The 26,697-nt window shown below is 40.1% G+C and overlaps 1 protein-coding gene across 2 annotated transcripts in view; it reads right to left on the bottom strand.

The window, feature by feature from the left end:
• The window catches only part of Fbxl17 (F-box and leucine rich repeat protein 17), a 411,968-nt gene that overhangs the window by 371,639 nt on the left and 13,632 nt on the right, over positions 1-26,697 (bottom strand). For both annotated transcript variants that reach the window (XM_040752945.1, XM_021231250.2), the window contains exons 3-4: positions 24,704-24,961; positions 8,539-8,670 (exon numbers count right to left, since the gene is read on the bottom strand). In XM_040752945.1, coding sequence (XP_040608879.1) covers positions 8,539-8,670; positions 24,704-24,961 — 390 coding nt within the window. The remainder of the gene's footprint in view (positions 1-8,538; positions 8,671-24,703; positions 24,962-26,697) is intronic.

The following is a 26,697-nucleotide window of genomic DNA, read 5'->3' as shown; positions in this document are numbered from 1 at the left end:
TTCTTTCCTGTATTTGAAAGAAAATTCTGACTCAGATAAAATGGTGTCTTGGCGTGGTCATAGTGTGAGTTTCCCCAGTGACTGAGGAAGTTGAACATTTTAAAAAGTCAGGAGCCTCTCGCGTCCCTTGTTTGATGCATTCTGAACTGGTATCTGTACGAGGGGGAAGACATGAACACAATGTCCTCCCTGCAAGCACAGACCCGACTCTGCGAGCACCATTCATTGGCTCAGCCATATTTTTCCACTGCATGGTTTTGCCGCCTTCATCAAGAGCTGGGGGCAGCAACTGTATTGGTTATTTCCAGCAACTGTATTGGTTATTTCCAGCAACTGTACTGGTTATTTCCAGCAACTGGACTGGTTATTTCCAGACCACCTACTCTGTTCTGCTGACCTCCCTGTCTGTTTTTCTGCCAATGCTGGGATGCTCTAACCACTGTGTCTCTGTAGTATAAGTGCTCTTAGTTCTTAGGGTTGCTTTGGCTATTTTGGCCTGTGAGTCTGTGTCAATTATTGGATTTGTTTAAATCTAGATCTGTGAAACATGACATCGGAACTTTAATATGTTCTGCTGGCTAATTTTATGCAAACTTAACACATGCTAGGGTCACCAGAGAAGAGGGAGCTCCAATTGAGAAGACTGGACTGTAGGCAAGCCTGAAGGACATTTCTTAATTAGTGACTGATGGAGGAGAGCCCAGCCCATTGTGAGCAGGTCCACTCCAGAGCTGCTGGCCTGGGATCTATAAGAAGCAGGCTGAGCAAGCCAGGAGAAGCAAGCCATTGAGCATGGTCTCAGCATCAGCTCCTGCCTCCAGGATCCTGCCCTGTGTGAGTTCCCGGTCTGACTTTCTTTGACGATGACATGTGTTATGAGAAACAAATCCTTTCCTCCCCGAGTTGTTTTTATCATGCATTCATCACAGCAATGGTAACTCTGGAAACAGCATGTGTGTTGCACTAAATCCATCAGTGAGTTTTGTAGAATAGCTATTTTCACACTGTTAATTCTGTCCATCGGGGAGCAATGGACGATCTTTCCATCCTCCAGTATCGTCTCTCATTTCTTTCTTCAGTGTCTTCAACTCTTCATTACTGAGGTCTTTCTTTTCTTGGGCTGGGCATACTCCTGGGTGTTGTTGGTTTGTTCTTTGGTTTTTGTTGTTATTGTTGTTTTTAAGCTATTATGAACAAGATATTTTTCTTAATTTCTTTCTCTCAGAGTTCATTGTTGTTATAAATGAAAGCTATTACTTTTTTATATAGGTGCTGTACCCTAAAATTTCATGTATTTATTAGGTCTAAGGGTTTTCTACTAAGTTCTATTAAGGTCTCAAGTATAAAGTAATGTCATCTGCAAATACTGACAGTGTGACTTTTACCCTTCCTATGCTTACTTCTCTTTCTATGTTGCTTGCCTAATTGTTATATGTAATATTTCAAGCATTACACTCAACAAGAGGGAAGCCTGGGCATCCTTGTCTCACTCCAAATTTTAGAGGAAATGCTCCAGTTTGTCTCTAGTATAGTGCTGGCTAAGGGTTTCTTATAAATGGTCTGTTGTATACACCTGCTGTCATTCTGAGGCCTGTTCCATCTATTCCTAGTATCTGGAGGACTTTTATCACAAAAGCAGGCTGAATTCTTTCAGATGCCTTCCAACATCGATCAGGTGGCTTTGCAGAACTTCATTTACACAGTAGATTCCATTTATTGATTTACATATGGTAGCCCAATCTTGCCTCTCTAGGATGAAGCCCACTTGGTCATAATGCATGACATTCTTAATGTGTTCCTAAATTTGACTTGCAACTATTTTGTTGAGAATTTTTGCATCAATGTTCAGAGACACGTACATCTAGGTTTACTGTTGCTTTATTCAACACAGCAAAGAAATGGAAACAACCTAGAAGCCCAACAGATACATGAATAATGAAAATCTGGCGCATACATAAAAGGGAATACTATTCAACTCTAAAGAAAAAGGAAAACCAGGAAATTTGTGGATGGCCTTATAATGTATAGCATTACATGAAGTCACCTAATCTCAGGAAGAAAAAAGATCCCATGTTCTCCTGGATATGCAGATCTTAGCCTATAATGTAAACATGCATATATGTAAGTAAACACCTGTAATTATGGGTATAATAAAATATGTATGAGGGAAAATAAACATAATATTAAATGAGGTTACTGAATCTCAGAATGATAAAAATCACATTCTCCTTCATATGCAGATCTTAGCCTATAAAAAATACATGCATATATATGTACAGATGTAATTATGGGTATAATATAATGAGGAGAATAAAATTGGGTATTATTGGGTGATGATGAATGGAATGCAGAAATAAGAGCATGAGTCATAAAAGATACAAAGCTAATTGTTTTTCTAATTTCAACTCTGTTGTGGTTTTTTCCTTGTTTGTGGTAGGTAAGTCCATAAAAAAGAAACTGACAGGAAGTTTAGAAGGCTCAGTTAAACTCATACTTCAGAAGGACTTCAGACTTCCATGATTCCAGAATGGCTATTCTAACTGTACAGAAGTTCAATAATGTAGAGTTTGAAAATGGGCAAGTGTGTGTTTGAATGGCTGCCTAAACCTGAATGTACACTGACTTATTTGCAAATAGACTACAGTAAAGTAATTTATATTTTAAAAAGTAAAGATTTCAAAACAGAGCAATGTGGACAATCTTCGTGACATGAGTAGGTAAATCTGCAGCACCCACAGTGACAGCACCACCCACATAGGTTTACACGGGGACATAAGTTGCACAGCTTCTGGAAGAAGACCAGGTATGTCCAAAGTCCAAGAGTCAGAGAGTATCCACAGTTATGCATCTTTTAAACAATGATAATAAAATAATGGAAAAGCTGTAGACTCTAAAACTGTAAACCAGATTAAAACATAGTTTGTAAACTACATTCAGAGAGGTGAATTTAAAGGAAAAAAAGAGGGAGAAAGCGAATTTTCCAATTCTGCTGTCTAAGTGTAACCACTATAATAAGAAATGAAATTAAGTCTCAGATAACCTCAAAACCTTCGCACCTCATTAGTGTGAAGAAAGAAAAACATTAGCCAAACGTCCACCTAGATCCAAACAGCTCTCCTCTGCTGACTGGCAGGCTAGAAGAAAGCAGGAGACAAGTGCTCCTAACTGACAAGCTTACTGTGCTCCCAGCACCCTCGGCACCCAGCCTTATAAATCTCTATTTGCCGAGCTGACGCTGCGGCTCTTCATCTCCAACCCTGTCTCTGTGCCGGCACCGACACAAGCTGACACGGCGCTCTCACTCTTGTAGCTGGGGGACAATCTGATTCACTCACATCTTCCTAACTTCTTAAAATAGGCAACTCTCCATAAAATTAAATTACACACCAAAAGCCACGAAGAGACGCAAGTGGAGACCTCCAACAACTAGGACTTACCTACTTAACTGGACATTTTAAACTCAAGGGGTGACCGAAAATTTGACACAAAAAAGATTTTAGAAAAAGAATATAAAAATAGTATTTGTAGCATCCTATTTTGAGCATAATCCACCCTACATTTCCACGTTGGGCTGTCTGTGTCAGAGCTCCTAACACTCAGCTAAGTTCCTCTGAGGGTCTGCTACCGTCTGGGCATCTCCCATCATCAGCTGGTAAGTTCCTTGAGTTTATCAACTTATTTTAATATTACTAAACAAATATCATTAGCCAAGTAAATCTGCAGGGCCGAAAATTAGTGTACTACCAAGAAAAGTTATTTCATATGACCCAAGCCATTGCCTGCCCTCTATACCACACTGGCACACAAAGTATGCAGAAACACACACATTCATTCTCACTTTTCTAGGCATTTATGTTATCTGGGACATCAAAGATCTATTTAAGTAAAGTAACTGAAAAGAGAATGACAAGACCTATGAAGGAACACAGAAGCAGAGATGTTATCATGTTAAGTAATTCTACTTTTAATTATATTCACCTTTCAAATACTCCTTCAACAAAATAAAGCCATTTTATTAACAGAATATATAAGCCAGCATAATTCTGACAAGAATTCTATATTTAGTCAGGCAAGGCTGTTGCATGCCTTTAATCCCAGCACTTGAGAAGCAGAGGCAGGCAGATCTCTACGAGTTAGAAGCCAGCCTTGTCCACAGAGTGAGTTCCAGAACAGCAAGGGCTGCTACATAGAGAAACCCTGTCTCGAAAAAAATAATAAAATAAAATAAAGAAATATATATATATATATATATATATTTGGTTAGAACTACAAATGTTGCCCCTCCAAATACTCTCCAACTTCACTGATCAACTTGGCTTGGCAAAATAGCACACAAAAATTACATCATTAGTATGGTAACTAAATTAAAAGAAATTTACTTATTCGTATTTTTTAAAAATCCAAAAACTGTTGGTTCTGCATCTCCAAACTATAAAGCTATTATTCATTTGTTAAACTCTTATCTTCTTTTTAAAAGTACACTCCCAAGGCATTTAAAGAAATACATTTTAATAGCATGCTCAATTCAGAAGTGAGCCATACCTCATTAACCAGTATTTACTGAATACCTATTTTATGTGTACTTGGAAAGGGGAGGGCAAAAGGGTGACTAGATGCTCCGGGCCCTCAAAAGAAATGACAAGCCACTAGCAGAAAGCACATCTAAACGACTTCAGTGAGTGAGAGTGACCCAGCATTTAGTAAGAATAAATGAAACTGAACTTATCCTGGTGCCCTTTGACCACACCTACAGACCCTTTCATATACGCACAGCAGGCTTACACACAAACTTCACGGCAATATGGCCTCTGACAACAAAATGCCACGTAAAATAAGTGCCTTCCATTAGGAATGGAAAGCAGGAGGCCTGTGACAGATAAGCAGCCATTACAAAGAATGAATTACATAGTCTCTGTGGCTAGACCTCAACAATCAAACTAAATACGAAGTATAGGCTGGACATATGTTGTGAGACCAGATACCAAACCCTATGACAAGAGATATAAACGACATGTGAAGACAATTAAACACCATGCTAGTCACGCGGACGCTTAAATACGTTGTAAAGGGTTGTTATTGCAGCTCCCTTTGGAAAGAGTCACTGAGAGGACAGCAAGGCAGGACAACAGATATGTAAGCCACCTTGCTTTATCACTTCAGACAGCAGCTGAAAAGTCGACAGAATGTTGGCAGTGTCTGTGTGGTGGGACAGACTTACTACTCTGTAGTCTGCGTCCCTCCCTCCCTTCTTCCCACACCCACCCTCCTTGAATGTAAGAACAGTCACGTCTCCTTCTAGTTCGTATACAAAGGCAATTTCAACCTGTAGCACTTTTCATGCAATTAGTATCATGTGACACAAAAAAATAATAGCCCCATGAATACCACCTGACAGACAAGAATTTTAAATGAAGCCTCCCATCAGCAGATGCTGTTAGCAATGCACCTCCAGAGCTGCAGCAAGGATGGAGAAGCTGTCTGGGAAACATAGACCGAGACAATGCTGCCACCTACAGGCCAAGGCTATGAATGAGAGACGTGCAATCAACTGCGTGATTCCGGCTATGCAGAAGCTCTAACAGTCTTTTGGAGACGATTGGATTGATTGAGAGCGCAATAACAGAACACATCTAAATTCTAATCAGAGCAAAAGTCAAACTCTACAGCATCCTTTCTGACAAGTGTTCTCTCTTAAGTACCTCTATTAGTAGCTAATGAAACTGGCAAAGACCAGTAATACTTATCAGAACGAAAACAGTTGACTACTTACATAAACACGTCTAAGTCCTGCAGGAAGTTACTTATCTAAGGTTCAATCGTCCAAGAGATCTCAATGTGTTCTGAGTTGATTTCTAAGAACCTTAATGAGAACTAGGTTGGCTTCTCTTCAAAGTTTATCACAACACCTTAAACCCCCCATTAAATAGAAACAAAATCTAAATCATATTACCTTCATATTTAAGTGTATGGCATATTTCAATGTAATACAACATGGAAAAATAGTAATAGAATAAAGCATAACCTCCCACCATGAATAGCATGGTCACTGGCTAAACCCAATGGTGACAACGGCAGTGTCTCTCTGGGCTTACCTAACAAGTGTCAGTCAAGTCAACACATGCTCCTACTAGAGACGAGAAAATGTTCACAATGGGGTTCATAACCTTTAGTTTATGCTGTGTGCCATGAAAACAAAAACTTGATAAATTCAGTTATGATAAAATATGTACCTAGTCTATCTTATGGGTCAGAAATTGCGCTAAGAAATTTGAGAGCATTGATTATGCTATTTAATTTTCAACTATAACCTGAAAGGCAAATATCAACACAACACCATTAGCAACTGAGTGTCAATGACCTTCAGTAATTTCCCTGGGTCACAACACAAGTGACAAACACAGTATCAGTCTATCTAACCCAGGAAACCTAACTCTCTATGAGCTCATACACCCTCACATGATTATATTAACCTTAAAGAGAACTGTGAGATACTTTTTATTGTGTATTTTAAAGGTAAAAGCATATTTTGAGGTAATAAAAGCACTTAATTTAGTTCACAGTGCTTCGATTCTTAAATAGTTTTTAAACAATGTCATCTCACTCGGAGAGGTGAGGCTTCAAATCCCTTCCACAACTGAAGCTTGTGTGTGTCAGGCATTTTGTTACAAATGAATGAAGCTGCAGAGGAAGAGGAAGGAGGAACCTACAGCTCTACCCACTTGGGACACCCATGAAGCACATCGATGACCAGCATGGCATCAGGGGACAGCAGTGGCACACAGACCTTGGTGGCAACCCCCAGATCTCTTACTGGCTTTAAAACCTGAACAATAAGAGGAAGACCAACCACATCTGGTACTGGAAACCTAACTAACTACTTAGTACAAGTGAAGTCACGCTTACTGGAGAAGAGTCGTTTACAACCACTAATTTACTAAACCACCAAAACCCCTGACAACCATCTATAACTATCTGTCCTTATATCCACAGATAAGCGGTCTTCACCCCCTCATCAAGAAACTTCTCTTTGCAATAAAGAGACCACTACAGAAAACCACAGCAATCAAAAGGCAATTGTGAACCCAGCCCTATTAGATACATCTACAAAACACTCCCGCACCTAATGTTCAGGAAACACTGCAGAATAGGAGGCAGAAAGATTTTTAAGAGCCAGAGGATCAGGGACTTTGCTGCGAGACTGTGTCTCCTAGAAACATCAGAAGTTACACCCATAAAGTCTTACCAATGTGACCACTCAAATAAGAGCTGAATGATGACACCAAAAGACACCCCAAACTGGATTGGGAAAACCATAAACTTCAACCCTACAAAAGGAACTAAAGACAACAGAGGGAATCTGGGAGTGGGACAGGTCAGCCCTGAAAACACGCACACCGATAACTATACAAACGGAACATGCTATGTTTAGGAGTATATATGTATGCAGTAACAATTGGAGAACAGGCACCATGAATTTAGAGTGGCCAAGGGTATATAGGAGGGTTTGGATGAAGGAAAGGGAAGGGAGAAATGTTGCTAATTATTATCTCGAAACTTTTTAAATTTAGAATTTTAAAACTGAAAAGAGCAAAAAATGTCTACAATTTGAGATGCCAAATTTAAAAGCAAGTCTTTTTTATAAATACATAATTTTCAACACTGGAAATTCCCACGAGCTTCTCCCCAGTGATAACATTTTCTGGTAATTGATATGATATCCCTATCAGGTAAAATGAAATGGTTTTGAGTTTCATTCAGCCATAAATAGGATTGAAATTCAGATACAAGTTACAGCATGAATGAATCTTTAAAAAGACAAAAAAGATCATACACTATGTGACTCCATTTCTAAAAAACATATAATATGGGTCAGTTCATAAAAACAGGAGATACGTTAGCAGTTACCAGGTGCAAGACAAAGGGAAAATGGGGAGCAATAGCTAATAAGCAGAGTTTGATCTGATCAAGAAGATGTTATATAATTAGATATTGGTGATGAATGCATAGCTTTATGGATATAATAAAAAAACAGTATCTTATGTAATTACATCTCAATAAAAGATACACTATGAGATACATGTGTGTGCTTAAAATATAAAACTTATGCAATCATCAAGATTATTTGGCCAAATTTACTAGATCCTATCTTTTCACCATTCTAAGTAAAAAGTTTTTTATAAGAGTATACATTTCTGAGTATTAAAATATTCTTAATCTAGAATTGTTCTAATTCCTAGAGGGACCACAGAAACTCCAACAATGGGCAGGTTTTGCTACCAAGCTTCTTCTATTCCAGGTTACCTGAGTTAGTTCACTGTGGGAATTCTTTAAAGACACAACAGAGCACTATCCAACAGCCCCTCACCACACACAGGCAGCTACTCACTTTGACGACCACACTATAAAACGGTTTGGAGATGATTTCTGCTTTTCAGTGAGTAGCATTTGCTACTCGTAACCAAAGACAATTTGTAAACAAAATACAAGGAATTCCAAAGGATAACAAGGTGAACAGCATGAATGAGAACAAGTACTTACCAATTTGTTTTCCTGCATGTATATTCTTTGTAACTTCAGGCAGCCCTTAGCTATGACAATCATGCCTTCATCTGAGATCTTGTAACACTGGCCAAAGTGAATGTCTTTGAGTTCTCTGCATTTTGAGCCCAGCTGTAAACAAAGACATTTGGCTCAATGCTCAGACAATGACAAGGGCAGCATATTTCTAGTGTCCAGTAGTATAAAGGAGCCATCCCAAAGTTAAATAATGATTTATAAGTTCCTTTGAAAATAACATAAGCTAATAAAGGCGACTAATAACCTACAACAGTATTTCATAAACCATCTACCTTCTAACATACCTGTTTCAACTACATCACAATGCACCCAAAGTACACAGACTTCTTAACAGTACAAGTTCACACTTGTATTTCTCTCAAGTCTTGTTGGTGTAGATGGGGGAGAAACTTAAATATACAAACTGCAGAATAGTCATAAAACTCAGTATTATATGGCCAATAAAAATTGGATATCTGCAAAGTAAAAATAGGAAGCTGCATGTACACTTTTACAACATAGTATGTGTTTAAATGAACATTAACATGTACAAAGAGATTGAAACACATGCCAACATGTAAACAATTAGCTTTGATTAATGACTGCATAGAGATTTATCCCTGTGGCTACCCATACTTTTTATTACTGACCTTTTTTTTTTTTTTAAGAATTTACTTATTATGTATAGCATTCTGCCTGCATGCAACCTGCAGGCCAGAAGAGGGCACCAGATCTCATTACCGTGGTTTCTGGGACTTGAACTCAGGACCTCAGTAAGAGCAGCCAGTGCTCTTAACCACTGAGCCATGTCTCCAGTCCCTTACTACTCACTCTCTAAATTAGCACACAGAGCACTGTTTTATTACAGTACTTTCAAGCAAAATTTGTTTTGGTGGATTCTCCTCCCCTCTCACCTCCCTTTCCCACATCAACCTCCCTCACCCTCCACCCTGTCCCCACCATCTTCCGTCTCCTGTCTGCTCTCATGTCACATGGATCCTCAGAAAAACTGCCCTCTCTCTTAATTTCTCCCATACTCCTCTCCCCAGTCTGTCTGTGTGTGTGTTAAAAAATGAAATTCAGATATGAGACAGAACATGCAGACTTTGTCTATGTCTGGGTCAATTTGCTTTGAAAAAAAAAAAAACTACAGATCCGTGTATTATTCCTGCAAATTCCACAATTTCCTTGTTCTTTAAAGCTACTCAAATTTCCACTGCGTGTCCTATTTTTATTCTCCATTCACCTCCCGGGCATCGGTTTCCTGTCCTTGCTCTAATGAATGAAGCAGCAGTGAACACGAATGCACAAGTATCTCTGCTAGGACACAAAGTCCTGAGTATATGCTCACAAGAGGTATGGCCAGGCCATATGGTAGAACCCTCCACACTGACTTCATAAAGGCTACTCGTTTATATTCCCCTGAGCTATGAACAAGGCTCCTCTTTCCCAACAGCCAAACCATGATTTGTTGTCATCCCTTTTGACTGGGATGTGATGGAATCTCTAAGTTATTTTAATTTGCATTTGCCTGATGGCTAGGGACGATAAACACCTCTGTAAATATTTGTTGGCTACTTGTGTTTCTTCTGAGAGTTGTCTGTTTCATTAGCTCATTTCCTTTCATTTTGCAGGGAATATGTAATTTCTGCAGTTCTTCATGAATTCTGGATACTGGTTCTTGTCTCAAGCACAGCTGGCAAAGATTGTATCCTCTTCTGCAAGATGTCTGTACACTGAAGCTTGTGCAGTCTCGTTTGTTATTTGGGGGCTGTTTCCTGTTCAGTGGAGTTGGGTTCTTGCCCACCCTCTACCTTTAAGGGTATTCCCTGTTTCCCTCTGGCAGCTTCAGGTTTTACACGAAGGTCTTTGGACTGATTTCACAGTGTATGTGGTCTTGACCCTGCATGTGGCAGAGCTCTGAGGTCAGGGTTAGAACACTCCCAGCTGTGTCCTTTCTCCTTAGAAACTGTTTGACTATTGTTCATTCTATATGTTGGATATGAACTTTGAGATCGTGTTTTGTAGTTCGGTAAAGAATGTCATCAGAATTTTGATGGTTATTTATTGAATATGCACAATTTTGACAATGCACCCATCTTCATAATGTTGATACTGCCAGCAGAAGCATGGACGATCCTGCCACTGTCTGGTATCTCCTTTGGTTTCTTTTTCACTGTCTTCACGTTTTCATCGTAGAAGTCTTTCACTCCTTGATAGTTTCCTTCCTGGATACTTATAAAAAAATATCTTCCTAGATTTCTTTCTTGAAGTGTTTGTTATCAGCATATACGAGAGTAACTAACTTTTGTATGTCGATTTTGTATTCTACAACTTTACTGAAAATGTTTACTAGATCTAAGTTTTCTGGTAGAGTCTATAGGGTCCTTTAAGTAGAAAATCATGTTATCTATAGTAAAGATAATTTGACTTCTTTCTCTATTTTTATTCTTCTTCTGTTTATATCTTACAGCCTGGTTATCACATCAATACTATCCAGAAGAGCGGCAAGAGTGGAAATACTTCTCATTAAAGATCTTAGAGAAGACAGTTTTTCACCAATAGAGTTCTTACTATTCCTAATGCCTCCAGGACTTTCATCATGAAGGCAAGCTACACAGTCAAATGCTCTTCTGAGTGCATGGAGATACGTCATTGCAGTCCTTGTTTTTGAAGGCATGAAAATACTGATCAGAGTTATACGTGCAAAGCTCTCTTTAGGACTTTCCTTTTCCCTGGGGAAGGTTTAACCCAGGGGCTGTGTGTACTACACAAACCCTCAACCATGTCCGCAGCAAATGCGGTACACAAGCCCTTTCCCCACCACCCGACCACATCCCCAGCGTTTGTCCTACACAAGCACACTACCCGCTACTCAACCACATCCCTGACCAAAAGAGGCTTTTTTTTTTTAATGGACAAACTCAAGAAGCCATGATTGCTGCTTTATATAATTCTGTGACATAGTTAACTGCACATTTTTCAAAACTACATGAGTGCATATAATCGAAGGTTACCGGAAGAGTAGAAAACAAGAACATGAATTCATTTTCATACCATCATCTGCCTAAGCTTTAGTCTCCCCTTCACATTATAAGCAAGACACATGGTTTTGTGTGTAATATAATTGGAATATAAGTTGAGACATTACTGTTATTGCAAAACCCTGGAAACAGAACTTTCATTATTATTCTTCCATCAAATCCCATTTCATCCATGAAAAGATGCAGTTATATACTAGAACTTATACTTAGAGTAAGTATAATATTTAGAAGTCTAAATTGGCTCACATGTATCTGACAGAAGATAAAATTAGGGCTAGTCAAAGTCTGCCAATTACCACTTTAGCGCTCAGAAAACCTGTCCATTACTTTCCACACAGAGCTTGCTGCGTCCACAATGATGGAAGACTGGTGTTTCTGGCTAGAGTAAATCCCAGGGCTTTGGGTATTTGGCACTAAGAACAGAGGCACACTGTTGATAAATTGGAGATTACATGGAAGTTCACACTTGTACAACTGGAGGAACTTTTAAATCTGTAAATCTGAATGGAAGGGGTTCATCCACATGTCTAAAACAGATGAGCAAAACAGACTTATCACCACACAAGCCAACATCTAATTTCACAAGTCTAGCTATGGAGAAGATCTTCCAGGCTTCCAACAAAATTTGATTCACACAAAGGAATGAGCTAAGATTGCCTCAGACATCTTAACAATGCTAAAGGAAGGCCACACAGCAATGCCATGAAGTCCTGAAAGACGACTTCTAGAAGTCTGCACTCATGACTTGAATTGAGTCTGAAAGTAGAATTAGAGGCTTGGGTTTCATGGGTGTTTTGTTTGTAGACACTCAAGTTCTCAAAAAATTCTCTTCCACGTATTTTTAATAAGCATGGTATTTTTAAAAGGTACTCTACAAAACACAAGACTATGTCAAAGAAGAAGACATAACAACTAGGTAATAGGAAATCGAATTCAACATTAAGATGAAGTGATTAGCGGATTATGCTGAAGACATATTAAGATGGCATTTCTGCAACAAACCTTATACACAAGAAGTCCAGGTTAGAGTCTTCAGAGTGTCCTACTTAAGTTTGAGAAGGCAATTCTGTTCAGTGGCAACACAGAGATACACTAATGAAACAAAGGAAATCTTTGAGTTCCACTAGTGCTGAATATAAAAACTAACTAAAGAAAATAGAAAGACACTAATTCCAATCAAAGCAAAATACTATAGAGAAGAACGTAGTACACAATTATAAAATGTGAATGAACAATACTTATTTAACAAAAAGCACAACAGAAATTCTATCACAGGATGAAAGGCAGGATAAGAGCCAGAGAAAGATGTGTAAGAGGGCTGAATTCTGCGGACGGAAGCAGCTGTCTATCTGAAGTGGATTAAAACTGTAAAAACCAGATAAGCAAGGCAGAGAAAGGCTACCTCCTTCTGGAGGAAGTCCAAGTACCTGCACTCCTGGTGGGTACACTGCCCCCTCTGTAACTAATAAAGGAGACATGCCAATTTCATCTCCACACTCCTTTCCCTTAGGAACAAACTGCTCCCAGGAAGCAAGCACTCTTGACTCCTCTGGCTGGGACTCCTCTGCTGGCCTGTGTCATCCAGCTATGACTAAGTCAGATGGCCAAATGCCAGTCGTGTTAACAAGCCCATTCAGTTTTAACAGATATTCTAAGCAATATCCTCTACTTGGTTTCTGAGTGGTAGATTTGACATATTTTATTGCAGCACTGTTTCTTTGTTTTATTCCCAAACCATTTGGATTCTGGGCGACAAAGGACAGACCTCCCTGTGACCTCAGCAATTAGGGCATCAGAAAGAACACTGACCAAGTTCAATGGTTTACAATGGAATGCCTGGGGCTTTGGTGGAGTCTTACACATCACTGTGTGATGAGGAGTTGGTGAAACCTCAGGCTAAGACAAGGTATTTAAATGGATTGCATGGAATACTAACATTTATGTGATTTTGATGGTTATTTCTACAAGGAAATGATATCATGGCAAGGAAAAGGATCAGTGGAAGACTGCAACACATATTCTCATTATGTCAGTTCAAGCTAGTTATTAGAGGAAAGCATCTCAGGAAGCAAGCTATTGTGACTCACTACCAAAAGAGTAAACACCAGTTAATGCCATGTCATTTCCAGTCGCTGTTTTAGACAACATCCCCCACAAAGCAGATAAATCCTGACTGAACTGATTATCACTATTTTATCCATAAACGTCCTGAGTTCTAGACTCTCCGGGCAGTGTCAGATCAGTAAATTTTACTGATGCCCTTCAAATCTCTCAGTGTTGTACAAGTCCTCCATGGCCCAGAGTGAAACATTCAAAAGGCATCAACCAAGCCTCGTACCTTTCTCTGCAAGCTTCCCCAGGTCTCACACCACAGAAATGGCATACAAGTCTTGTAAACATGGGATTCTCTACTAATGAAGATACTAAAGACACCCGAGCTCTGACCCTGCCAAGCGGAGGGATCTCAATCAGATCCCTGCCAACCAGGTGAGACACGAGATGGTACTCTGAAACTAAGACATATCCCCATCTTAGTCACCGTCCTTGCTGTAAAGAAACACCATGACCAAGACAACCCGGGGAGGAAAGGGTGTATGTGGTCTATGCTTCCTCATCACTGTCCATCATCAAAGGAAGTCAGGGCAGGAACTCGTGTAGGGCAGGAACGCTGAGGAAAGAGTTGGTTCCGAGGCCGGACATGGAGCAGTGCTGCTACAGAGCTGAGTAGAATTTGGGGGTTTGGTTGTATGAAAATAGTAACTTCCACAACTGAAAGCAAAGAAAAGACTGAAGAGATGGCCTGGAACGGCCCAGAACCCACCGGCCAACTCCAGAGGCATAATGAAGGTAACAGGAAAAGGAGCTCAGAACACCAGAAGACATAACGAAGGTAACAGGAAAAGGAGCTCGGAACACCCGGAGACAGGAATAGAGCACCTGAAGCACTGGAGCCTAAGGAGCTCAAATAATGCCACACGAGATAATCAATCTATGGAAGAAATCAAAGATGAAATAAGAACCTAGCGGGAAGGCAAATGATAAAGACACCCTCCCTCCACAAAATAATAATGTATCTAACCTCTCATAGGCAGGGCTGGAGAGATGGCTCAGAGGTTAACAGCACTGGTTGTTCTTACAGAGGTCCTGAGTTCGGTTCCCAGCAACCACATGGTGATGCACAACCATCTGTAACGAGATCCGTGTCTTCTGCTGGCCTGCAGGCACACATGCAGGCAGGACACTATGCATAATAAATACATCTTAAATCCCAGCACTCAGGAGGCAGAGGCAGGTGGATCTCTGTGAGTTCGAGACCAGCCTGGTCTACAGAGTGAGTTCCAGGACAGCCTCTAAAGACACAGAGAAACCCTGTCTTGAAAAACAAAAACAAAAACAAAAAAAGTCTTCTTAAAATGTATATAGGGACCAAACAGACGGCTTGGGTAAGGGCATTTGCAACGAGACCCAACCACCAGAGTTCAATCCCTGAACCCACACAGTGAGTGGGAGCTGAAGGAAGACACTCCCACAAGGTGTCCTCTGACACCACACACATGCTCCTATGCACACACATAAGTAAGTTAACAAATAAATGCATTAAGAAGCGCACAGTACATTCACAAAACTCAGAAGTGTATTAAATTTCCAATTTATCTTAAAAGGACTTGAGTACGCAAAACTGTATGTTGAGAATTTTAACTTCAAACAAAAAGGTCTTCAAAGCAATGACTCAGAAATATAAGAAAAACATCACAATTACTAGCTACCAAAAACCTTGGAATAGCTATAATACCTTCAGACAGTACCAACTTCAGCTGAAGAAGCTAACCAGGAAGAAAATGGGAAACAAATAACGACAAAGGGGACAAACTACAGCAAGATGCCATAATAACCCACGACAGAGTAGGTAACTAGTCACAAGATGTGAGAGTGTGTGAGGCAAAAGCTAGCTACAGGAAAAACAAACCAATGTCCTTCTGTCTCCAATGAACAGATCTACCAGACAAGACAAAACCAAAACAAACCAAACGGCAAGGGTACAGCCAAACTGAAACCAACTGCACAATCAACTGACTGGATAAAATGGAGTCATATAAACCACCTCATTCATTAAGCCAAGAATATACATTCTTGGAAAATTCTCAAGAATTATTCAGCAAGATAGACGAAACTCTTGATCATAAAAGCAAACTTAACAAAGGTAAGAAAAAATAGCCATTAAACACTGTTGCGAGACCACAATTAAACTAAAAATTAGTGACAGAAACATTACTGAACTTTCCAAATATTTACAAATTGAGCAATGTTTCTTTAAATAATACATGGGGGAGGGAGGAAGGGAAGGGGAGAGGAAGAGGAAGAGGAGGGATGCAAAGGGAGGAGGGAACCAAGCCCCAAGAATCAATTGAAAATATTCTCAACTAAACGAAAATCCAACACATCAATTTTACAGAGCATATTAAACACATCTGGCACATAGGAGACATACAGTTTGGATGCTTATGAACTGTGCCTGAGTTCTGTTCTTGGGGAATTGTTCGTTGCCAGCAAAAATATAACTCATCCTTTCTATCCTGGCCTTCCAGTAAAAATTTGGTTAATTTTGCAATGTTTTCTATAAACAAAAGCATGTCAGCTACAAGCAGAGGCAGTTTCTTTCTTTTAATGTTAATGCACTTTCCATGTTACACCATACTTAGGTTCCTGGAGTTAATCATACTTGCTCATAACAGGATCTTTTTCATGTCCACTGAACTCTGCTAAAACCTTGCTAAGAACTGTTACAAACTCAGTAGAGACATCTTCGGTTGTTTGTGTTGAGTGGTTAACTGGCTGGTTAGTCATATTTATGAATAAGTTGCCTCAAGCTTTTTGAAAGAATCAAAAAAAAGGTTAGTATCAATTCTCATTTAAGTGCTAAAATTTACCAGTCAATAAACCAGGCGATGGTGGCACACGCCTTTAATCCCAGCACTGGGGAGGCAAAGGCAGGTGGATCTCTGTGAGTTCGAGGCCAGCTGGTCTACAAAGCTACACAGAAAAACCCCCGACTCCAAAAGGGGAGGGGGGGAATTTTACCAGTCAAGGCAACTGATTCTTCAATAACTCATCTCCCTGCTTATTTTAAGTCTGCAAACTTTCTAGTGCTGGTATCCGTTGTATTTGTAGTTTAATTCCTAGGCGTTTGTCCATTTCTGGCTAATTTGATTGTGAGGTTACTCATTTTTTTTCTGTGCAATTTGTTTTATGTCGATTAACTCAGTAGCAATGTATACTCTTAACTTAGGATGCAAGAGTTTGCGTCTTCACCTTACCCCCACCACAACCTTACTCAACAAACTTAAAGTCTGTCAACTTGGTGGCTTCTTTAAAAGAATTTGTTTTGGTCTTGCTTTTCCTATAGTCTCTGTATGACTTATTACTGCTACTTTCTTCCTTCTGCTAGCCTTGGGTGAGCTTGCTCTTCAGACACACACAGGTTAGCGACATGAGGTCTACCACTGTTCACTGTAAGTGTGAAACTGTAAGTCACCCTTCCTACAGCTCGCAATGACTCTCAGACATCTCGCTTGCAGGGCACTTCCTAAGTCCCCTCTGATTTCTCCTCTGAGCCACTGGGCATAAGCACACTGTTTAATTCCCAAGTACTCAAGGGTTTTGCAACTTTTCTGTTTGGTTTCTAGTTCATTCCATCACTGTCTCGGAAACTACTCAGTATAATTCAGTATTTTTACGTCTACTTATGAGAAAATTCCACGTGTACATAAAGGTATGTATTCTTCCATTCTCTTATTATTCATACACAAGTTTTGTTTTCCTCTAGTTTGGGAATGATTTTCTTCAGCTCTTTGGGTACACTTCCTTTAAAAACACGATTTTAAGTGTTGACCTCGGGAGTCCATCACTTCGGTTTCCTCAAGGAGGAGTCTGTCCATTTTTTAAGGTCTTTCAGGGTTACCTCACAGTTTTTATTCTTTGCGGTGTGTCGTTAGTCCAAAACTGAGTACTATGAAGTGAGAGAAAGATGGCTCAGCAGTGGAGATCAGTGGCTACTGCTGTAGAGGACTCAGGTTCAGATGCAAGCATCCACGCCAAGCAGCTCACAAGCACCTGCAAATCCAGTACTGGGACCCAACGCTCTCTTCTGGTCTCGATACGCTCCTTTACACAAGGGATGAATGCATAGCCACTCAGGCACAGGTACACACGCATGAAATAAAAATAAGCAAATAAATTAGGTAGAATAATATAATATGGTTGAAGGGAGATATTCTGTATGCCGTGAATATATGTTTCTCATATTGAATGATGAATAAAGCTGTTTCAGCCAATGGACAGGCAGGATGTAGCCAGGCAGGGACTATAGGAGGGGCTACCAGAGACGAGATGAGGTCTGGGAAGAAGAAGGAGAGAGTGAGCCACAGGGGGAGATGACATCTACCTACAGGGAAAGTTGAAGGCTGGGACATTCTCCGGTAAGCCAAGACCATGTGGAGATACATAGATTAATAGAAATGGGTGAATAGTTAAGGGAGAGCTAACCAATCAGAAGCCTGAGCTATCAGCCAAACACTTAATAATTAGTAAGTCTCTGAGTGTTTCTTTGGAACTAAACAGCTGTGGGACCAGGGGGGATAGAAACTTCCACTCACATGTGGTGACTTGGGAAATTAGACTCTCCTCCAGTCCTGGGATTTACTGTTTTGGCAGCCAGGATTTCAAAAAAAGTTTCCATAAATACCAAGTTTAAAACTTTAAAGCGAAACAATTTCAATCTCTCTCAATCTCTCTCTCTCTCTCTCTCTCTCTCTCTCTCTCTCTCTCTCTCTCTCTCTCTCTCTCACACACACACACACACACACACACACACACACACACACACACACACACACACAGCCTAGTCTTTGTAACCTGGCTCTGGGATGGGCTACTGCCTTAACATTCTTCTTGCTATGCCTTGCTTTTTTACTTCCTGTATGAACTGAGCTGAGCCACAGTTCTGCAAATCTTCTATTTTAGTTGTCCCTTTCTTGTTCTTACTGGGAGTGAGTGTGGGGGGATGAGACAGGGTATCACTACATAGAAAGCACGTAGTGACAAAAATTGACAGTCTTGTGTTTTCCTGAACATGTGTCCTGACCTGGACGCACATGGCTTTCTAAATTCTCCTGTACACAATGATGCTCTGGCTGTCATAATTTCAGAGATGATACTAAAAACTAAAACATCTTCCCTGGACATTTTATCCCAGGCAAAGCTCCTCATATGTTGTACAAAGCACTCACAAGATTTTCTTTTCTATTTGCCTTAAAATATTTTCAATCTATATCTACTGCTTTTCCATTATAAAAAGTAGGATATATGTATGTATGCATGCATGCATGCATGTATGTATGTATGTATGTCTGCATCACCCCTTCAAATAGTTCCCCGATAGGTCAGATACACACACACACACACACACACACACACACACACACACACTTGTGAATAAGATCTGCAGTATTCCCTCTGGGACCAGGAACCTGTGCCCCATACTGGGAATGCAACTGGAGTCTTTATGACTGTTGACAACCAAGGAAGAGATGGGAACACAAACTGAGTCTTCGTTTGTTGGGGGGGGGGGGTTGCTTTGTTTTTACGCACATGCAATATTCCCTCTACTCTTGGTTGGCCTGTTCTCGTTTTTGAAGTTGGTTGTTGTGTAGTTGGTTTTGGTTTTGATGCAGTTCTGGCTGGGTGGGAGCTCACTCTGCACACTAGACTATAGCATCTATGCTGAAGTGTTGTTTCTTGACCATCGATTTCCCCACACCTGCTGTGTCCTCTGTGTCCAGTGCGGACCCAGATGATCTGGCATCTCTGGCTGCTTTTAAACATTTCCACAGAACTTTAGACAAGCCTGTTCAAATGTTTGGCTCACAGAGTGGGGATCACTGTTTCTGTCTGTTTGCTTGCTTGCTTGGTTGTGACGTGCTGAACACTGAAACCAGGGCCCTGTGTAGCCTAAGCAAATATTCTATCTTTAGCCTAAATTCTAATTTTTTGAAAATCAAAAAACCCATAGCACAGCCAGGTTGAAATTTACTTATGATTTAATTTTAAGTACTATTTTAATATAGAAAAAATACAGTGACTTATTTTCAGAAATATCTGAGTTCCATGACTCAAACTGCATGTTGTGACTGTCACATAAAATAGTAACAATGGATATAATCTCTTAAACTTATTTTAATGAGTTGATTATTAACAATCACTTACTTGAAGACAAATTTCTCCCAAATTCATTTTTATAGTCTTACAAGACAAGTAAGACAGAGATACAACATATCGGTAAATTTTTCCATTGATAAGATTATATGGCACGCTTTCTATGGAGATACAAATATCAATATTCAAAACATGGTATTTTATAAAGAGGATAATGTGCTGGCAAGGTAACTCAGTGGGTGCAGGTGCCTGCCACCACGCCTGGTGGCCCAAGGTCTCTGGAACCGACAAGAGAGCAGGAGACAAGGCAGCTCCTGCCAGCTGCCCTCTTATGACATGAGTACACACACATTACTCAAGCAGGGGGAGTAGAAGGCCACTAATCCTGACTTCCTGAGTGGGAACCCTGAAACCCACACGGTACAAGTAGAGACCTAACTACCCCACGGTGTCCTCTAACGTCCACATGTACACTGTGCAGCACGCGCACGCGCACGCACGCGCACGCACGCGCACACACACACGCACAAACACACAAACACCCACGCACACACAAACACACAGGCACACACACACACAAACACATACGCACAAACACAAACACACATGCACACACTAAATGAAAGAAAAAACCTCTTTAAGTACATCACTATAGTCTGAAAAACATTATCAAGCAGAATTCAATACTTTAAAAATCATAGTCTTGATCTGTTCCAGCTTTAAATTGAAAGCTTTAAGTAATTGTTTGTTTTAAAAAAGCAACTCAAAAAGCATATATATACATTTGGCCAGGCGGTGGTGGTGCACACCTTTAATCCCAGCACTCGAAAAGCAGAGGCAGGTGGATCTCTATGAGTTTGAGACCAGCATGGTCTACAAGAACTACTTCCAGGACAGCAGCCAAAGTCACAGAGAAACCCTGTCTCTAAAAACCCCCCAAGAAAGGAGAAAGGGGAAAAAAAGTATATACATTCTGTGTTTGCTAAAACCATTCAAAATTGTAGCACTTATGAAGGAAAGGCATTATCAATAAAATGCATCTGAACCACTTGTCAGTTTTATTGTCAGAAGGGGGGTGAACCAACAAAGTCAATTAACTGCTAAGATACTGAGTTCAAGGAAAAATAATCATCACAGAAAACTGTTAACCATCAATAGCTCATCATAAAAGTATTGGCTTGTTAAAACCAAAATACACTCCACAACACAATCAAATTTCAGTAGGTTATAAAATTAATTCACTAGGTGGGCCAAGGGCAACATTTATTTAACACAGCAATATAGAATAAAATAGGAAACAAATGTACATTGCACACAAAACCTTAATTATTTATGTATACATAAAATCCATTCTCTTTCGACTATGCCAGTAACACCACTGTCAGTCAGAGCAATCTAATATAACAGTCCAACTTTTGCCACACCTTGCTATAGAACAGTGAGGAATAGAAAGGTACTCTACACTACAATGAGAATTCTTTCATCAACAAAATTAACTATGGAGGAAATATTCAGACAGCTTTCCTATTTCAATGAGAATACTGAATTGTATGAAGTTTCTTCATAATTCAAAAAACATAAAATCTAAAACAAATATCAAAATAACAAACTCTCAAAATGACTCACATAATAAAGAAGATTTAACATCATCAGTTTCAGAGTTATAAAATTCTGTAGTATTTGATTGTCACAACATATTCTGACCCTTACAAACTTGCTAATTTCCCTCTGCTTCAACAGCAACCATGTTATTCTTTTTCAACAATATAACTCAGAACATCACAAGCAGACTGCCAATGTGATCCTATTGTGTTACATGACACTTAAATATGTAAAGATGACCCCGCTGTTAATACAGTGACTTTAAAAAAAGTTTTAGTGTGAAATAATGAAACACTGAAAAATAGAACCATCATAAGAAATACAATCACTCTACATCCAAAAAATTTGTATTTCCCTAGAAAAGAATAATTTAAAATGTTTTACCTGCACCAATTAGAATTGAATCAGAAAATACTAAAATAAGGAAAAAAGTGTTACTTCATAGCATGCCTGGGCAATGAGATGGGCTCCCTTGTAAGTTGGTGATATCCTTGATAAACCCAGTGAATGGCCACACTCAGTAGACTCTATTCAAGACAGTCTTCCCAAAGTTCTCATACTCAACTTCCAATACATTCATATACAGTGCTTCAACTTAAGGAGCTTTCCTTCATGAATGAGTAAGCCACTCTGTCAGGAAATGTTCAATGCCATCCCAAAAGGAGGGCAGAATACGGAAGTGTTATGGTAAGCAAGCTTTATTCTCTGACCTCCAGACAAGCAAGATATCACCACGTATCCTCCTTTTTTGTCTAAAATTTTAAAAATGCTATAACTAATATAAGAAAAACTATATACAATAAGTATAATAACTATACAATATATACAGGCAGTAAGTATATCAACAATGTCTAGGCCATTAGCATTAGACAAATTCTGAGAAAATACACCATTTATTTTTTCTTGATGAGTACAAAGTCTTGTGCCTAATTTACTTTCTATTATCAAATTCTCTTTTAATGTCTTTCAAACCTATTATACTTAACACATCTTTAGTGAGTTTCTTCACTGATTCTGGTAAACAAGGAAAACGATACGCTATCTAGTCTTCAACTCCCTCCGAGACCAGAGAAGGAAATAATATTAACTGAGTAAACAGGAAGTGTGAGCAAGCCATTCCAAAAAATGTGAGCAATGACAGAAACAGCAGTAAGAACACTGTCCAAACTGAACAAGCAGGTTACAAAGGAAAGTGACTGTGGGACTTGCCAACAGACAAGACAGTCCTTCAGGGTTCCTGCTGTACAGATGAACTCTGCCAATACCAGGCAGAACAGATCTTCAAACTTCCTACTTAATTAAATGTCTATCAGACACCGTGGCCTATGAGCTGAAGACGGATTCCCCAACGTTACAGAGGAACTTTGGTGACTGTCCAGGAAGCGAGATGTCTCTGTCAATTCTAGAGTTTATATATTATCCTTCTGGAGTCTTTGACGGAGTTGAAGACAGATAGTTATGGTTTTCCTTCACTTTCTTTTTTTTTTTTTTTTTTTTTTTTTTTTGGTTTTTACGAGACAAGGTTTCTCTGTATTGTTTCAGAGGCTATCGGTCCAGCCTGGCCTCGAACGCACAGAGATCCGCCTGCCTCTGCCTCCCGAGTGCTGGGATTAAAGGCGTGCGCCACCACCGCCCGGCTTCCTTCACTTTCATAAAAGATAAGTTACATATAAAACTTTAGACTCACAAAGATAAGAGACGATAGAATATTCTTAAAATTTTGCCAAATGTTAGTGGACTAAATATTGTTAACTATAGTTCTTGCTTAATAACTGTTTCGTTATATATACTTTTGCTGTGTTAAAGTTGAAACCTTCCTTTTTATCTAGATAGAAAAGAGGAGATGATGGGGGTGTCCTTAGATATGCTGTAAATATGCTGTTCTTATTGGCTGATGAACAAATGTTGATTGGCCAGTAGGCAGGCAGGAAGTATAGGTGGGGCTACCAGACCAGGAGAATTCTGGGAAGACGAAAGCAGAGAGAGAGTCTTGAAAGAGACGCCACCTACCTGCCAAGAAAGCAAGAAGCTTGGGCATCTCCGGTAAGCCAAGACCATGTGGAGATACACAGATTAACAGAAGCTGGTTAATAAATAAGAGAGATCTAGCCAATAAGAAGCCTGAGCCATCAGCCAAACACCTTATAATTAATATAAGCCTCTGTGTTTATTTGTGAACCAATGGCTACAGAACCGTGAAAGACAAAAACTTCCATCAACAAAGTGTACTATTGAGCTGATTTATTTCTAATTACTAAGCCAAATATAGGTAATTACCATTTTCTTCTTATTTTATGCTCTTTAATTTGAATTTCCATTTATGTCTTACAACACTGGAATTTTTAAATTAATCTTTATTTAAATTAAAAACAATCTTATTTTACATACCAATCCCAGTTCCCTCTCCCTCCCATCCTCCCATTCCCCCCATCATCTCCCCATCCCACCCCTCCCATCCACCCACTCCTCAGGGAGGGTGAGGCCTCCCATGGGGAATCTTCAAAGTTTGTCATATCATTTGTCTAAGCTATGTGGAATGGGCTCCCAAAGTCCATTTGTATACTAGGAATAAATACTGATCCACTACCAGAAGCCCCATAGATTGTCCAGGCCTCCTAATTGGCATCCCCATACAGGTCTGGGTCAGTCCTATGCTGGTTTCCCAGCTATCAGTCTGGAGTCCATGAGCTCCCACTTGCTCAGGTCAGCTGTCTCTGTGGGCTTCCTCAGGGAGGAGGAGGAGAACATGAGGGATAAGCAAAGTCTTGTTGGGGGAAGAAGAGATGCCTTCATAGAGGGAGCCATTATGGGCTTAAGGAGAAACCTGGCACTAGGGAAATGTCCAGGGATCCACAAGGATGACCCCAACTGAGAATCTCAGCAATAGTGAAGAGGCTACCTTAACCACTGGTATTAAGAACCATGTTTAAAATACGCCATCTGATAATGTGAAAGAGAAATTAATAGTTAACTTTTAAAAATTTATTGTGACCCAAACTGAATGTTGTAACTTAAAGCAAAATCTGGTATAGGCCCACTTAATAAATAAATAAATGGATTTTAAGAAGAAGTTAGTAAATGGCTGGTTACAGACATCAGACACTAGGTGTAAAGCACAGCAACATTAACACATCTGGGTGTCACCACTGCCTAAGCAATAGGCATCACTACACAGAAAAGATGGCTCGCTTTGGTCTCCACTCATCATTTGTAATGCAACATTTCAAACTGTTGCTGCACAAGTTTTTAAGTTAGTGTGTGAAACCACTCAGGAAACGCTGTGTATTTACCTGCTTGAGTCCTTCGTCAGTAAGCTTGTCCTGGTTGCCCACGTGCACTTTCTGCAGTAAAGGACAGTGGGAGGCAACCGCAGTAATGGAGGTGTCAGAGAGCTGTTTACACCTGTAGGCTGTGTATCTAAGCAGTCCAGGACACTTAAATGCTAAAACACACACGCCGGTGTCAGACATACTGCGGCAGTCAGAAATGTTGAGTTCAATGATATTCTGACTTCTGGATGCAATTTTTTCCAATAATTCATCAGTGACCTATGAGAGAAAAAGATATAATAAATTAAACTTTGCTGAAAGTGGATATCTATTTTGTATTACTTCTTCCAGTAAGTAATAATTATATTACAGTATGAAAACACAATTAAAAGAAAAACTTACTTCTAAAGCATAACCAGAATTGTGGTATTATGATTCATAAAAAGTCCCTTTGAACCTTCCTGAACAGAGTAAAGGGTTGGATGAGAGAGGGCTCGTGACAGCTTCAGGGTGAGGAGTGGTGGCCATAAAGATTAGCCAGGTAGGGCTAGAAACACAGTCCTGGGCTCAAACTCCGGTAATAACAGCAAACACTAAATGCAGGATCAGAAAGTAGTTCAGCCATCCGTCTCTGACCTCCAGGAGGGGACACGAAAGTTTGTGGAGATTAGATTGTAAGAACTCTTCAGCAAAAATTTAGTAATAACATGAAGTGCTGAAGACTGGAATATCCCTATCTTGACTTACAACTTCTGCATGTGGATATTTCTGATTGTATCCTTAATTATAAATCAGAAAATATAAGCAGAATCCTTTCCTGCACTCACTGGATAGTGGAAGCCATTTACCAAGCCCAAGGTGACAGCTGGGGCACCAGAGCTTTTAGCTGTTTGCTGCTCCTAGGACCTGCAAGTGGCCTGTGAGGAGGCAGGGCTACAGGCCCTTAGCCTGCGGGGTCTGCACTAAGTGTTGCTATTGAAATCGGCTGTCAGTGTGGAGCATGCGCCATGGGTTTGGTACTGTAGGTGGTTTCAGAGCGCAAGGAGAACACGCACAGGGCTTTTCACTAAACCCTGAAAACCAATCCTTTGCGAGCTCACTTTAAACAAGCCTTCAAGCTCACTAAAAACTACAGACAAATCTACACCAAGATACAAAATGCTTTACAACTAAGCAGTTATTAATATAAATCAGTATGCTACACAAATTGGTATCTGGTTTAGTTAGGTGTGGTTTTGGTTATTTTGTGGGGGGTGGAGGTTGGGTTTACTGGTGCTAAGAACTGACCGTCACAGGCAAGCCCTCTACACTGAGCTGCATTCCCACCCCATGAACTGACTGTTTACACGTGACATCAGAGGACAGCCCAGCATGGAAACAGCTACCTGCATACCGCCTCACAGGTAGTGAACTCACAGCTACCTGCATACCACCTCACAGGTAGTGAACTCACAGCTACCTGAACACCGCCTCACAGGTAGTGAACTCACAGCTACCTGAACACCGCCTCACAGGTAGTGAACTCACAGCTACCTGCATACCGCCTCACAGGTAGTGAACTCACAGCTACCTGAACACCGCCTCACAGGTAGTGAACTCACAGCTACCTGAACACCGCCTCACAGGTAGTGAACTCACAGCTACCTGCATACCGCCTCACAGGTAGTGAACTCACAGCTACCTGAACACCGCCTCACAGGTAGTGAACTCACAGCTACCTGCATACCGCCTCACAGGTAGTGAACTCACAGCTACCTGAACACCGCCTCACAGGTAGTGAACTCACAGCTACCTGCATACCGCCTCACAGGTAGTGAACTCACAGCTACCTGAACACCGCCTCACAGGTAGTGAACTCACAGCTACCTGAACACCGCCTCACATTCACAGCTGAGAACATGCATCACTGTGTTGCAAAACATCAAAGCCTACAGAAATGTCTTTGAAAAAACTTTACTGGTAAGAGTCAATACAAAATACAAGTAAACATAATTCATCAGAAAAAAAACACTCAC

The sequence above is a fragment of the Mesocricetus auratus genome, unplaced genomic scaffold (assembly GCF_017639785.1).
Source record: "Mesocricetus auratus isolate SY011 unplaced genomic scaffold, BCM_Maur_2.0 Super-Scaffold_100010, whole genome shotgun sequence".
In the NCBI taxonomy this organism is placed as follows: Eukaryota; Metazoa; Chordata; class Mammalia; order Rodentia; family Cricetidae; genus Mesocricetus; species Mesocricetus auratus.
The sequence above is the reverse complement of the archived record's forward strand: the minus strand, read 5'-3'. Positions and strand labels throughout refer to the sequence as shown.